Source organism: Typopeltis vanoorti, chromosome 7 (genome assembly GCF_054136105.1).
Source record: "Typopeltis vanoorti isolate ZY-2024b chromosome 7, IOZ_Tvanoo_1.0, whole genome shotgun sequence".
In the NCBI taxonomy this organism is placed as follows: Eukaryota; Metazoa; Arthropoda; class Arachnida; order Uropygi; family Thelyphonidae; genus Typopeltis; species Typopeltis vanoorti.
The window spans coordinates 49,013,318-49,029,134 of record NC_143555.1 but is presented as its reverse complement, the minus strand read 5'-3'; the positions used below and the strand labels follow the sequence as shown (position 1 = coordinate 49,029,134).

The 15,817-nt window shown below is 37.4% G+C and overlaps 1 protein-coding gene across 1 annotated transcript in view; it reads right to left on the bottom strand.

The window, feature by feature from the left end:
- The window catches only part of Tbp (TATA binding protein), a 121,805-nt gene extending 111,660 nt beyond the window's left edge, over positions 1–10,145 (bottom strand). Inside the window, exons 1-2 of the mRNA XM_090395854.1 lie at positions 9,722–10,145; positions 3,132–3,289 (exon numbers count right to left, since the gene is read on the bottom strand). Coding sequence (XP_090251980.1) covers positions 3,132–3,289; positions 9,722–9,988 — 425 coding nt within the window. The 5' untranslated portion in view covers positions 9,989–10,145. The remainder of the gene's footprint in view (positions 1–3,131; positions 3,290–9,721) is intronic.
- Positions 10,146–15,817: the final 5,672 nt, after the last annotated feature.

The following is a 15,817-nucleotide window of genomic DNA, read 5'->3' as shown; positions in this document are numbered from 1 at the left end:
GCTTACCAAATCTCAAAACCTTACACTTTGCAACATTGAACTGACAGTTCCACTTACCTGCCCATTCATGCAATCTATTCAAGTCCTTTTGTAAGACCATAACATCCACTTGGCTCTGCATTGCTCTTCCCAGTTTTGCATGATCTGCAAACAGCTGCATATCACTAGTTAAACCCATCCCAATATCATTAACATGCAAACTGAACAACAATGGTCCCAAAACTGACCCTGCGGTACACCACCACCAGGGACCTTCCTCTTTTGAAATACTGCACTCCCATATAGAACTTTCTGATACTTATCTGACAGCCAGTCATTGATCCAACTCAGAAGTCTGTTATCCAATCCCATCTGTTTCAATTTATTTATCAGCTTGTCGTGTGGCAGTTTATCAAAAGCTTTTGCAAAATCCATGTACACCACATATATGCATCTCCCCTGTCCAAGGTATTTGTCACCTTGTTATAGTAAATAAGAAAGTTAGTGAAGCATGATCTCCCTTTAACAAATCAATGCTGACAACCACAGAGAATACTGCTGTTATCAAACCATTTTTGTATCCTACTTCTCACCAATCTCTCTATTTCCAGAACCTTCACAACTCCAAATATACAGATCGGCCCATAATTTGAAGATACAGCTTCAAATCGAAACCTTTATGCAGTGGAACAATTTTATCCTCCTTCCACTCCCTTGAAACCTGTTGCTGTTGCAAGACTTATTAAGCAGGCATGACAATGCTACTGCCAATTCCCTGGAACATTCCTTTGAGATGTGTGGTGATATGTCATCAAATCGTATTGTCTTATTGACATCAACTTTATTTATTTCTTCAAATACCTCCTGCTTACTCACAATTAAGCCATCCTTTCCTATGTCCTCTACACTTAAGTTCCTCATGATTCCACCATTCTTCTGCTGGTTACTATTCTACTACTTGCATTCATCTTCATTTAACTTCATCTAACCAGGATCATTCTTCCTTCTACTTGTGACATATCTAAAAAACTTTCTAAGGTTTTTCTTCACCTGATTTACCAATTTCTGCTCATACTGCACTTTTGTTTCCCTTACTGAGTCACACTCCTGGCTTGGCTTGTTCTTTATAGTCTTCATGTAACCGGTTATTACCATTATTCATCTTGTACTTCTTCCAAAATACCTTCTTTTTCCAGATTTCATGCTTAAGCTCCACATTCATCCATTTTACACCTATCTTATTCAACCCTTTGGCCTACAGAATACATTCACACAGTGGCATAGCTGGGGGGGGGGGGGGGGGGCAGTACTTTGAACCTTTTGAACTTTTGCAGTTAATTCTAAAATACAGTCTCGAGAACTCATTTCCAAATATTGTAATACTACTGTGAATTTTCCTCACAATTGCTGTAAGTGTTGCTAGTTGTGAGAGGAGTTTTTCTAAATAAAATCGATTAAGAATTACCTAGGTTACTATGAAATAGACTTCGTCATTGTCATCGACTATTTTGCTAACAGAAAAGCAAGAAAAAGAACATTTTAAATGTTGAAGTTAAAGTTTTACTTCAAAAATAAACACAGTGTTTTAATTTTTATTTCCCTATACGTCATTTTGACTTTTTGTAATTTTTTGGTGTGTGTTGAGAGGGGCAGCAAAAGCTCTAGCTACACCACTGCATTCACACCTTGCTGCATGCATTTATTTCCTTAACGCTCAACTCCTTGTTCCATGTTATAGATCCAAGCTGTCTCCTAAGCTTGTCATAATCACCAGCCTTATAATTCTACATATATTCTTTCCTCACAAAAGTCTGCATATGGCTAGCCACAACCCAGGTGATCACTTCATGATCACTTTCACCAATTGGAGGAAAGTGTGAAACCTCTCTCACAATTACATCCTCTGATGAAATGATCAGATCTAGAACTATTGATCCTCGTGAGCTCTCCTTCACGTGCTGCTGAAATAGTTATCTCTCAAGAACTCAAGAAATTTATTTTACTTATTCCCAAATGCTATCTCTTCATTTCAATCTATACTGCTATAATTAAAATCACCCATAATAATTATCCTTCCTTTGTTCACTAATCCAAGTTGTTTATACATTTCTTCATCACCACCCTCCACATTCCCATGCCTATAGCAACATCCAACTAAATATGTCTTCCTGTCAATCTCCACGTTACACCATACTGCCTCATAACCATTGCCACTATTTCTCTCTTTCGTGGACATAATTCCCCTGATCAAATATGAAGCATGCAACAGGGTAAGTTGTATCCTTCGTTCACATAATCGTTACTCCTCCCTTGAAACAAACCAAATATTTCATTCATAGAGACAAAAGTAGCTTTCTCACTTATCCTTCCACCTTGAAGTCTACAAAAAAAAAAAAAAAAAAAAAATTCTTGTTGAATCACAGCTCAAGATGAAAGAAAAAAAACAAATTAAGCACTTTTTATGAATGTTATCATAATTTTATTATTTTTTTTATATTGATCCCATACACAAGGGGCTGAGGAACCTATAGGGACATCAGCACCATGTGTGGGGTGAAGAGTTGGTTAGGTGTAAAATAGGCTCTTGAATGAAAGAGAATGCCAAGTTTCTGGGATGCTGAGGAGGCTATTGATGTGATGGGTTTATGCCAGGAAAGACTGGAGATAAATGTTAGTCTAAGCAAAGAGATCTGATCTTGTTTGGTGATTTGTGTATTACTGAGAGTAAGGGTAGGTGAACTGGGATCTCTTTTGCATGAGAAAAATACAGTCATCTTATATTTATCTTAGTGCATAAAAACATCTAAATATGAAAGTGCCTACTGCTAGCAATCAAAATTTGTTAGTAGTATGCAACAAAAAAAAAACAAAATTTCCAGCAGCTCAACTTATGAAATGAGAAACAGTTGAATAAATGATGATAGACCAACTAAGTCATATGAGAAATGGAGAAAATATGCTACTCATATTCCTAAACCACTTAACTTCAGTCCAGCCTACTCTCTCACTATCATTAACTATGATTAATCAAAGAAGACATGAGGAAACTACAAAATAGGATCTTAAAAAACTTAATCCACAAATCAGCAAATGGTGAGGTCTTGCTATAGTAAGTTAATATATTTTCCTGTGCTTATCTATTATGAACTTACTGCAACTGAGGAACAATACCGGGATCTGCAGACGATGGTGTAATTGGGGTCATTGGTGTCATCGGTGCACTTGGAGTTCCAGGAAAAAGGCCACTCCCCGAACCCCCAGGCGTGAGAGACCTTGCATTTCCACCAGAAATGCCTGCGGATGAACCCTGCTACAATTTAAAAAAAGAAAAATGTCTGGATATATCACCATAATAAAATTTACAAAAAGAACGTATACTTATAAAACTGAGAAACTCTTGACTTGCAGCCTACTTTATCAGTAAAACCAAGTACTACAAGCAATTAATTGAGAAACAAGTGAACCTGCAGGCTCGATGAATAAAAATTGCTTTAATGTAGTAATTGTATTAAGTTATTAAGTAGTAAGCAATGAATCAAATAAGTAACATGCAGAATACTGAAGACGACGATTTTCAATTTAACATGATTTAAATATCATATTTAGAAAAATATAGTCACTACACAGAAATTGGCAATTTCCCACAATCTGTTTACAGTAACAATTAATTGTGCCATGATGACTAAATTGCTTGAATAATACTCATTATTCTAGGTATAAAAGAACCTGGAGAAACTGATGGACTTCAACAGAAACCTCATCTTTGAAGCATTTCTAAATGCCAGCAACAACTTTATAGTAGCAACTGGAAACAACACCAAAACTGTAATAACAGCAAGAATAATTCTGGCTGAAACAAAAATGAATGATAGGAGCATAATTACACACTCAACATCAATCTTAAGATAATATAACTATTTAAAATGACAACCTCTTATGTTTCACTTTTCATACAGAAGGATTAACTAATTCTTCTGTATGTACAACAAATTCTTCATCTCACCTCATGCTTGAGACCACATTAACCTTAATTTGTGGCCATTAGTAATGTTTCAGCTCAGTTTGTGAGATTGGCCCTGCTATCTTGATCAATGACTGTGATAAGGCTAAGCATCATCTGCAAAATGGCTGATCCATGACCCAAATCATGGATCAACCATTCACCAGTAATGTCATCATTACATGAAAACAATGCCATCATCATTAATAAAAAAAAGTGCTGTAATTCTCGTTGTCATTACTAATGGTAATACGAGTAATGATGTCAGAATTATGGATTAAACTTGATGTCTAAAACTCCTTAGTTTTAAAACCACCATTACTGCATTTGGACAATTTGAAGTTTCAAGATTTATAAAAAAAATCAAGAAGGAAGATGTTTGTGAAAATAACTGTTAAAAAAAAAAAATAAATAAAAAATAAAATAAAAAAAAGGTTGAAACCATAAGTGAAGAATGAACAAAAGACAGCAGGATTGGCATAGTCCTCCTAATATGCGTATGCTATCCTACCAAAAATTATGGAGCAAACCTCTGACTTGGAAAAAAAAAATGGATCCAACTACACAATATGTAAATTTTGTGGATCTGCAAATGATCAGTAGTTCATTTGCAGATTTGCCTCACCTCTGAATTTTTGTGTAAACAGGTGACATATTAGAAGGAAATAACAGGGAACATAAGATTAAGACATGTGCAGGCAGGCATTAAAAACAGCAAATGAGCTTATGAGGATTTGTTGTTTTTAGTGCCTGTATGCAAGTGTCTTAATCTTATGTTCCCATGAAGATGGCAACGTGACGTTGCCAAAATATAGGAAGTATATATTAAAGTTTATTTTAATTTATATTCCAGTATATGTTGTAAATTCCTTAAGTTAGTTAGTAATCATTTTTAAATATTGTGTTCCTGTTTCCATTAATTTGATTTTTGTTTAACTCAGTTGTATTTTTTTTGTCACTATCCTGATGAAATGCACTATAATGTACATGAAACTAGTAAAGGTTTAAACCCAATGAAATAATTTGTCAACAGTCTTCATATGAAATTTGTACTGGACTTAAAGGTCTAACATGAAGAAATAACAGTTTACAGGTAACAATGAGCTCGAGTACAACCAAGCAGGCTTAAAATACTGACTGACACTCACTTCAGAAGACTGCTCACCTCATTTGCTATCAGACAACTACAGACAATCTGTGTGTCTGGAGATGCAAACAGCCACAACAATTAATTTCTAACAATACACAGGGAAAGATGAATGCCATGAAGTTTCATGGAGAAGTAGCAGCCCACAAGCCTTTGCTACCAACATACAACTTCCAATTTTAACAACATACAATTTCATGAACCATGAAGCAATGGAATTTATCTTGTGGGCTTTGAATCGAGCCAAATGCTCTTCCTGTCTGATGGATGCAAACTAAGTATGGAAGATGTCTGGAATGCATTTTACACGAGTGTGTTGCCAAAAGGATGAAGCTTGGTGGTGGAAATGTAACAACGTGGAGTGGCTTCTCATGGTATGGATTGAATCTGCTGGTCAACAGCTTGTGGAATCATAAATGCTAGATCTTAACACTGCAGTAATTTCATGATGCCGGACTTACACCATCTAACACAATAGTCCTCTACAATTACTAAGCTATAGCTCTAAGCAAGTGGCTTAGAGATCATACTAGAGCTTTGCAGTAGTTGGCAGATAACTGGTAAAATAGTGTGTGTGTGTGTGAGAGAGAAAGAGAGAGAGAGATTAGTGAGAGAGAGAGAGTGGGCATGTGTGTGTGAGAGTGAGAGAGAGAGTGGGCGTGCGCGCATATGAGAATGCACACAGTATATATACGGTATACAATAAGAGTATATATAAGTTATATATGAACTTGTTTCATACATAGGTATAGAGGTATCAGTATACTAAATTCCTGTTACAAAATATACAGCAGAATCTTAAATAGCAAACTAATAAAATATTCCGAAAACTTTATTTTAGAAGTACAGAATGGATTTAGAAAAGGACGATCATGTACAGACCTGGCCTTTTGCCTAAAATTAACAATAGAGAAAAGAAGAGAATACAATTTAGAAACACATAATAACAGAAGATGGATGAAGCACAAGAGAAATAAAAAAGAAGAATTGAAATAGCTAGAAAGAAATTCAACACAATGAAAAATGCCCTAACATCTAGAGATTTGAGAATAAAAATGCTATATATGGTCAATTCTATTGTATGGGGCTGAGACATGGATGGAAGAAATCAAGCTTCTGAGATGTGGATTTTAAGAATTAGGAACGTATCATGGACTCAGAAGAAAACGAATGCAGAAGTTCTACAAATGATGGGAGAAAAAAGAAGTCTTCTTAAAACTATCAAAAGAAGAAAGGCCAAATACTTTGGACATTTGTTAAGACGACAACCTACAAAAAGTGGTCCTGGAAGGAATGATAGAGGGAAAGAGGTATGCAAAGAATTACTTGGAGTAGCTTTATATCCAACTACTTTTGGCAAGCACGTATTAAGACATGTGCTGGTTTAAGATCATAATTTGGTTTAATGGAACAAAAGTAACACAATGAAATGAAACACAAGTTTAACAGTTCCAATATTTCATCTCTATCACAAAAGAATTCACCTGGGACACAATATAAAACATTATAATAACACACGATAAAGATAGAAACAAAGTGGAAGCTGTTCCACTAGAAGCTCTTGTAAAGTATAACATCATGTTATACTTTACAAGAGAACTAGAACACAACCATATTTGTTTAGATTTTTTTTTTTAATCTTAATTTCAATTACAGAAAACATGATGTTTAAATAAATTAACAATGTAGGTGGCATAATTTCCTTAAACATCATTATGAGTAATAATTAATGCATAAGCCTAAGCACCAGTATGATTACAAAAAAGAGCAGCCAAGTGACAGAAGCAGAAGAAATAGTGCAAGGGTATATCATTAAGCAGAAGAAATCACCTTGCAAGGGTATTCATTAAGGTATAGACTTTGCAGTTAATGAAATACTAGAGACTGGTGGAGGTAGACGAACTGGAGGTGCTTAAGTATGTTGAAAAATGTCATTATGAGTACAGTGGGACAGGACAGCGTGTGTGTGGGGGGGCTACATAAACATGGAAGAGAACTGGCAGTGCCTCTGACGAAGTTGTTAAACTGAAGTCTCAGCTATGGTAAAGATCCAAGAGAGCAGAAAGAAAGTTTCATTACATAAATGTGGCTGCAAGACAATGTAGCCAATTAAAGAAAAAGTAATATCTCAGAAATGGTGGTTAAAGTATTTAGTCAAAAGGTAAAATTCAGAAATGGGTGGATAAGAATGTGATACACTGGTGGCAGGATGGCTTTTAAAAGGTAAGGCCTGTCTTAATAATTTATTCACATTATATAATAGTGACAGCAGAAATGGATAATGGAAATGGTTATACCATGATGCTGCAAGACTTGGAAAAGTCATTTGCCAGAATACTGCCTGGAAAACTATTACACAAGCTGGAGCAAATGGGAATGGATAAGAAGATGGTGACATGGATGGAGGGGAGGGATCTGACAGAGACACCGGAGAGGAGTATATGGTGGAATGAAATCAAGGCAAATGAACATGAGTGACTAGTGGAGTGCCTTGAGGCTCTGTACTAAGACAACTACTCTTTAATTTGTACATTAATGATGTAGTGAATGATTTTTTTGGGGGGGGGGGGAGAGATTCAGTTGTTTGCTAACAATGCAAAACAAGGAAATGCAATAGTTGATAATGATGCAGATATCCTGCAGGTTGATTTAAATAGAAGCGATAAAGGATAATGGTTGTCAATTTAATGCTGCAAAATTTAAGGTTATGCATTTTGGGATGAAAGGATTATGTACTTTGTATCATACTGATGGTACTGAATTAATTAATGACGCTAGGGATCTGACAGTGATGGTTTACACAGAGATAAAATTTAATGGGTATTGCAAAAGTTGGCATAATAGCTCAAAGGTCTACCTGAATGTCAAGAAACACACTAACAAGTAGGGAGGTTATTATTTTTCTTTATAGGGCTGCAATTCATCCACATTTTGACTACTCTGCAAAAATTTAGTCATCACTTGGGTTTCCTGGGTATCAGGAGGTGGTGGAGGGGTTTCAGAAATGAGAGACAAGCTCTTAACAGGTCTCTGGAATACTCCCTATGAGAATATACCAAAGGTGTGTGAGCTGGAGAGTTTAGTTAACAGGCCGAGGAAAGGGGATGTGATAGTAATTTACTAAAGGAATTCTATAAGATTGAAACAAAATTTCTTTTGTATTAATCTTAGAGAATTCCTTTAGTAATCCTTTATGGAACAGAATGTGAGATACAGCTATCTACTGATGATTCAAACATAAGCAGATAATCAGAAATGTGTAATCATGCAGTATTTGCAGAATGAATTGAATACCAATTGTGAGAATGTGAAAATGGCTGTCAGCTCAATCCAACAGCATATTATATTGGCATGATTATTCTAGAAGAAACTGACCAGGCTAAGGATCTTGAAGTTTTAATAGATATCAAGTTGAAGTTCAAAAGTAATGCAGCAAAATTTGCAAAATACACTCAGAGGATAACTGCAATGTTAAAACAAACACTGGCTTCTAAGAATAAAGAAGTCATTTTGCCTTTTACAAGGATTTGATAAAACTGAACTGGGCTACTGTGTATATCTGGTCTCCTGGTTTCCAAGGTGATGTACATACAGTGGTGAGGGAGCAAAGGAAAATGTTAAAGATTATATCAGGACTTCGAATGCAGATGAGGACAGACTGAGACACTAGCAAACAGAAGAAAAAGGACAACATGATAGTGACCTACTTTCTGAAAGAGCAATACAGGTACTAATAAACAGAATTTTTCATTTTATGAAGAGTAGAGAGGAGGGCATCATAATGGAAACTGAATGAATGCAGTCAAGAAATGGGTGAGAAACTAGATATTTCTCTTATAGTGCAGCATTAAACTGAAATATAGCCTGCCTTTGGAGCTGGCGAGTACAGATAGTCTAAATGAATTCAAAGTATGACAGTGGTGTGAATGGCATGCCCCCAATTCCCTACTGCTTTCTTTTAATAATAATAATTATTATTATGTGACACCTCCAGGGAGTTCAAAGACTCATCGAGGGAGAGTGTGCCAACAGCATCGAATGACTGGAGCCCCTTCCAACTACTAACCATGCTCAAACTTGCTTAACTCTTTGCTGAGCCATTAGTAGCAGAGGCTCTACCAATCAACCAACACAAAGTAATTAATCTGTTCAAAACTAAAATTTTTAAACAGATGACTGGTTATATTTAAAAAGGGGAAATAATGAAAAATTTTAAATAAATATGTAATAGACACCATGGAATTCTTTTCCTAAAATTCCTATGAATTGACATAAAAAATAACTATTGAAACTGCTGATGTGTTCTGCATGTGTGATCTCACATAATATGACTAATACCCTAATTCTGCTGAAAATTAAAGTATTTCTCTCATAAGTGTATAAATCAAATTGAGTGGTTATCTCATGATGTGAGAAAACACTACTGGAGGCATGGGTAGAAACGCAATAAAGTTTAAAAACATACAACACCCAGCAATCATAATGGTGTAGACTGAGGGGGGGGGATGAAGTAATGACTGCGTAAAGCGTACTCGAAGCAATGTGGTTCGATATGCACACATTAAAACAGTGGAGAGAAACCAAAGATGAATTACCGGTGTTTGGGGCTGTATTAAACTTTGAGGCTGAGGTGTCAGTCCAGTGCTTGCCGAAAATGGCTGTATAACACTTGCTGTGGCACTTCTTTGTTGCTGCTGGGGACTCTGTTGATTCTGATGTAAAATATCATGCTGCTGTGGTTGCAAAGGAGACGGTTGTATTTGCCGTTGAAGTTCTTGAATATGTTGCTCTTCCACGGGATCGGGTTCCGCACCCACAGAGAGCGGGGTTCCCAGATTCAAACTGAATGCTGGGCTGTCCATTTTATCTCTTGTAAACGACCTATATTACAGAAAAACTATTTGCCCCAACACTTTTCCAATAAATTTAAGTGTTGAAAACTAAAAAGAAAACTTCATTAAAGAAGAGTAAAATGTCTGCCTCCATCACACTCTCAAGCATTCTTAACCGCTAATCACATAGCAGAACCATGCTCATCTCTTTTTGCTGAATACTCTCAACTCCAAAGTTTCTATGGATTGCCAGCGCCTAATAATTTTTAGAAAAATATAAGAGCACGGAAACTAAATTAAGTTGCCTTGGAATTAAACGATAATAATAATAATAATAATAATAATAATAATAATAATAATAATAATAATAATAATAATAATTATTATTATTATTATTATTATTATTATTATTATTATTATTATTTTCTATATCCTTTGGAGAAAGATTAGACTCATCTTTTGCAAATGCAAACAAAGTATTCTGGCAGACCATTCGCCGCCTTCGAGGGAGGAAATAGTGCACAGCAAGGGCAATTAAGACCTCTAATGGTGCACTTTTAACAACCGAGAAGGATATCCTCCGCAGAAGGAGGGAATACTTTGAGAGCCTTCTTAACCCGAGTGGCCCAGCAGTTGTGGACATCCGAGAGGTGCAGATAGGGGCAACGACTAGTCTCACAGCAGAAGAGCCATTTAGCAATAAAATCGCTAAAATTGGGCAAGACTGCTGGTGATGATGAAATTCGGCCCAAAATGCTAAAAGCCTTAAATCGAGACGGTGTTCTCTGGCTGACTCATAGGAGCATAGTTGAGTCAAAGTTCCAGGAAGAACAATGTGGCTTTCGTCCTGGTAGAAGCACAACTGACCAAATCTTCACTTTAAGCCAAGTCTTTGAGAAATCTTGGGAATATGCCAAGAATGTCTACACATGTTTTGTGGACTTGGAGAAGGCATATGACTGGGTTCCTTGGGATGAGCTTTGGCAAATAGCACAGGAGTATGGAGTGGATGGCCAACTATTAGCTGCCATCAAGTCCCTGTATGAATGCCCAGAATCTTGGTAAACAGCACAAAGTCAGGGTAAACAGAACAAAGTTTGAACCTTTCACAGTCTCCGTTGGCCTCCGCCAAGGGTGTGTTCTGTCACCCCTCCTTTTCATAATATTTATGGACTGGATTGATTGGCACAGCAGAGGCAGTGAGTGTGCCAGAATTGTAGGATGTACCATTGGACATCTGCTTTTTGCAGATGACTTAGTTCTGCTTAGCTCTTCCACAGATGACCTTCAGCAAACCGTGGATAGGTTTATAGCTATTTGTGCAGACGCTGGAATGAAGATCAGTGTGGCCAAAACTGAAACATTTGTGGTCTCTAGACAACCATCCCAGTGCACTCTACATGGTGCACTCTACACTCTACAGTCCACCTGCCTAATTGGAGTCCCAATTAGGCAGGTGGAGAAGTTTAAATACCGTCCATATTCATGAATGATGGAAAATGGGACATAGAGCTAGATACTCGAATTGTCTTAGCAAGCTCAATACTGCGGGAGCTTGGCCGTTCGGTAGTACTGAAGTGGGAATTAAGCCAGAAGCCAAAGCTGGCTGTCTTCAATACAGTCTATGTCCCCATCCTCACCTATGGTCATGAGAGTTGGGTAATGACCGAAAGATGTGGACACGAATCGAAACAGCTGAAATGAGGTTCCTTCGAGGGGACTGACAAGACTCGAGAGGGTCAGAAGCTCTGCAATTCGGGAACCCTCAATACTCAACCGCTGCTTCTCCGTATTGACAGATCACAGTTACGTTGGTATGGGCACCTGGTCAGAATGCCACAAGAGAGGCTCCCTCAGCAGGCCCTCTTTGCCAAGTCAGAGGGTGGGAGGCCAAGTGGAAGCCAAGGACTCGCTGGATAGATTATATCCAAAACCTTGGGTGGGCACGTTTGGGAATCCCACCAGAACACCTGAGCTTGGTTGCAGAGGATCGTGACCATTGGAAGTTCCTCTTGCAGCTGTTGCCCCCACAACTCAATTAGGAATGGTGGGCCTTGAAGATGTATGTAAGTATGTATGTATTATCTTTACAGTGATTCCTTGGTTAACGACGGTAATCCATTCCAGAATTACTGTCGTTAACCAAAACCGTCGTTATCCAAGGCGTGATTCTCCATAAGATTTAATTGAAAATCGATTACTTTGTTCTGGCTCCTCCCCACAACCATAGTACATATTAAAAATGCAGATAAAACTCATTTAAAATGTCATGAAAATATGGTAAATGTCATTTATTTATTACAAGTATATGTTTTTGCTACAAAAAAAATTAACATTAATAAAATGAATTGTTCATGAAAACAGTTTTAAATTATCAATCTTCACCAGAAGGACAATTGGGCTCACTTTCAATTTGTTCTTTCTCTCCATCCTCATCTTCAGATGAAATTTCCATCTCCTTGCTTCACATTTCTGCTTGAAAAGTTCTTTTAGCTCGTCAGTAGTCAGTTCTCGGTCATGCATCTCCAATAATTCTTAAACATTTTCTTCCTCTACTACCAAGTTAAGATCATGAACAGTTGGCACAATATCCTTTGCCAATTTGTGTCCTTCATCTGAAGTGTCTTCATTACCAAAGAATGGACACAGTTTCCTCCATGCTGCTTTGAGACATTTCATTGTTACTTCTTGCCAAGACTTTACAATTAGCCTAATTCAACATTGCTATGACAATGTTGAATTTTTCCTTCCAAAATTTTCTTAGGGCTATGTTGGTAGCCTCACACATTTCAAAGCATCTGGTAAAAAGTGCCCTTGTGTAAAGTTTTTTAAAATTTTCAATTATCAGCTGATCCATAGGTTGAATCAGAGATGTAGTCTTGGAAGGAAGAAAAATCACTTTGATAAAATATAATTCTTCTGGTCGTTTTTCTTGTATGCCCGTTGGATGGCCAGGTGCGTTAGCCACGGTTAAAATGGCTTTCTGAGGCAGATTGTTTTGCTCAACATAGGCTTTGACAGTTGGTCCAAACACTTCGCGAATCCAGTCTCTATATTCTATTCTTGTGACCCAGGCTTTGCTTTTAGACTTCCACAAAACACCGAGATTGGATTTAGAGACATTGAACTTTTTGAATGCTCGGGGATTCTCTGAGTGGTAGATTAACATTTGTTTTACCTTGCAGTCTCCACTTGCATTTGCTGCTAAAAGCAATGTTAACCTATCATTCATTAGTTTATGCCCAGGAAGTGTTTTTTCTTTTTTTTATGATAAATGTCCTGTTGGGTATTTTCTTCCAAAATAACACACTCTCATCACAATTTAAGACTTGTTGAGGTAGGAAATCTCCTTCTTATATAATTCTTGTAAAGCTATTGACGAATTTATCTGCTGCTGCTTTGTCAGCACTAGCTGCCTCTCTGTGTCTGACCACACTATGAATTCCTGTTCTTTTTTTAAAGTTGTCAAACCAACCTCTGCTACCTTTGAAATCATCATCATCTACCTCAGAACTTGATCCCGAAGTCTTGTGTTTCAAATCTTGATAAATCTGTTTAGCTTTCTGACAGATTGAATTTTGAGATGTAGTATCGCCCGCCATTTCTCTTTCTTTGATCCAAATTAGTGATAGATTTTCCATTTGCTCAAAAAGAAGCCCTCTGTCATTCAACCTTGAAGTTCTCTTAGCAACCTTAGCTACCATAAGTTCTTCTTTCTTAGCCAAAATAGATGATATTGTAGTTTCATATATTCAAGCTAGCTGCATAACTTTCACACCTTCATGATATTTTGCTATCATTTCTTATAATTATAATTAACGATTATTATACAAATGAGATTTCATTTTGGCTTTTGATGGCGACGAACAGTTACACGCACCTGCCGATTTATTGTCTATATGAACCAACACATAAAATATAAATGCTTAAATACTCATTTTCATCATAAAACGCATTTATAACCACAAATTTTAAAATAAAACACAGTACACTACAAGAAAAGGAACAATAAACGGGAAACAACGTAAACAGCTGGTTATGATGGGTCAAACATATCTGATTTTCACAGCTATGCCGCGGGGCTCTTCTCTATTTGACAATGTGTTCCAGCGCGTGGCTGAGTGCGATCGGAAAATTCCGGTTTTTCAGATCGGATACGGTTCACAAAATCGAGAGTTGTTAACGAAATCCTGTGTCGTTAACCAATAGATTTTTTCCTTACAGCCACTCGTCGTTTACCAAGTACGTCGTTATCTGAGGCCGTTGTTAACCAAGGCGCCACTGTATTCTTATTCTTTCCTTATTTCATAACCGATATTTCATATCGGTTATGAAATAAGGAAATTTCATTTCCTTATTTCATAAGGAAATAAGGAAATGTTCTATTTCCTTATTTCCTTATGAATGTTCTATACATTGTGTGTGTATAGAATGATACACACACAATATGTTCTATACCTTCGGCTATGAAATAAGGATGGATTTATAATAACTACTATCCCTATTTCTTAATAATAATATAATCTTCTGTACCACAATTATAAGAACGATTGGACAATACATCCTTCGATTAGATCTGAGCTTAATTCTCGTATTGACAGCCGAAAATCTTTATATAAGACTTTTAATTAAATGTGTATTACGCATCTTATACGGAAGCAGAAAATCTTCGTTTCATTGCGATGACTACAGCAGTCCTCGAGGAATGCTTTCCACAAGAGTATGATAGAGATCAACGGAATTTTGGACCATTCTTCTTCTAGGCAGGTAATAAGATCCTGGACAACTGTTGCGGGGCGAACGTCTCTTGACCTCTCCAGACGCTTCAGTTCATCCCACAGATGTTCAGTAAGGTTATGATCAGGGGTCACTCAACTGTGGTGATGTTCATGTCCTCAAACCACGCAGTTACAGCCTTATGGAGTATTGTATTGCTGAAAGAGACAATGATCAGTTATGTAGAAACGCCACAAAATAAGAAGCATTGATTTGTCCAGAACGTTCAGATACCTCTCGCAGTTCAATATTCTTGGTACCACAAACAGAGGTCCGAGGCAAACCAGGAAAAACAGGATCATACCATCACAATGTCACCTCCGAATTTTATAGTTCGGATTATGCACTCTGGTAAGAGAAATTCACTGGGCATCCGAATAACAGAAATCCACTGGGCTAGGAATGACGCTATACTCTCTGCCGAGCAGATGGACCCATAACGGTCCATCTGCTCGGCAGAGAGTATAGCGTCATTCCTAGCTCCGTAACACAGCTTTTCAAGCTTCCACACACGCTCTTTGTAGTACTAATGACGATTATTGGTTCGGGTAATGTGTGGCTTGCATACTGCAGTCCTACCATGGAAAACCATGTTGTGAGCCTCGAATTTGAATGCTTTTGTACAGATTCATGTTCCAGTTGATGCCAGGAAGTGCACATTCAATATGTCAGCAGAGGTGTGGAGATTTTTACATAATACCTTTCGTAGCTCCCTACGGTGACGTTCGGGGAGGGTGGTGGGTCGTCCACTGCAGGGAGGACTTGCAGCTGACTCCCTGCGCTTTCATCTCTGTATATAATATCACTGATTGTTGACCTGGGATGGCCCACTTTGTCGACAATTTGCCGAACAGAAAGGCGTGAACATGACATCCTCTCACAACTCCTCTTTCAAACTCCGTCAGTTCCCTTGTCGCAGCCATTTCACTCAGATACAGCTGAACTGACTTCTGAGCAACATCTTCCTCCAATTTATACCGGCTACAAACAAGTGATCGTTATATGGCACAATGCACCCTGCTCATGGAGTTGTCCATTGGCTTCTTTCCAATCGCTGTATATTATTAGTGACAGTGCGAGAAT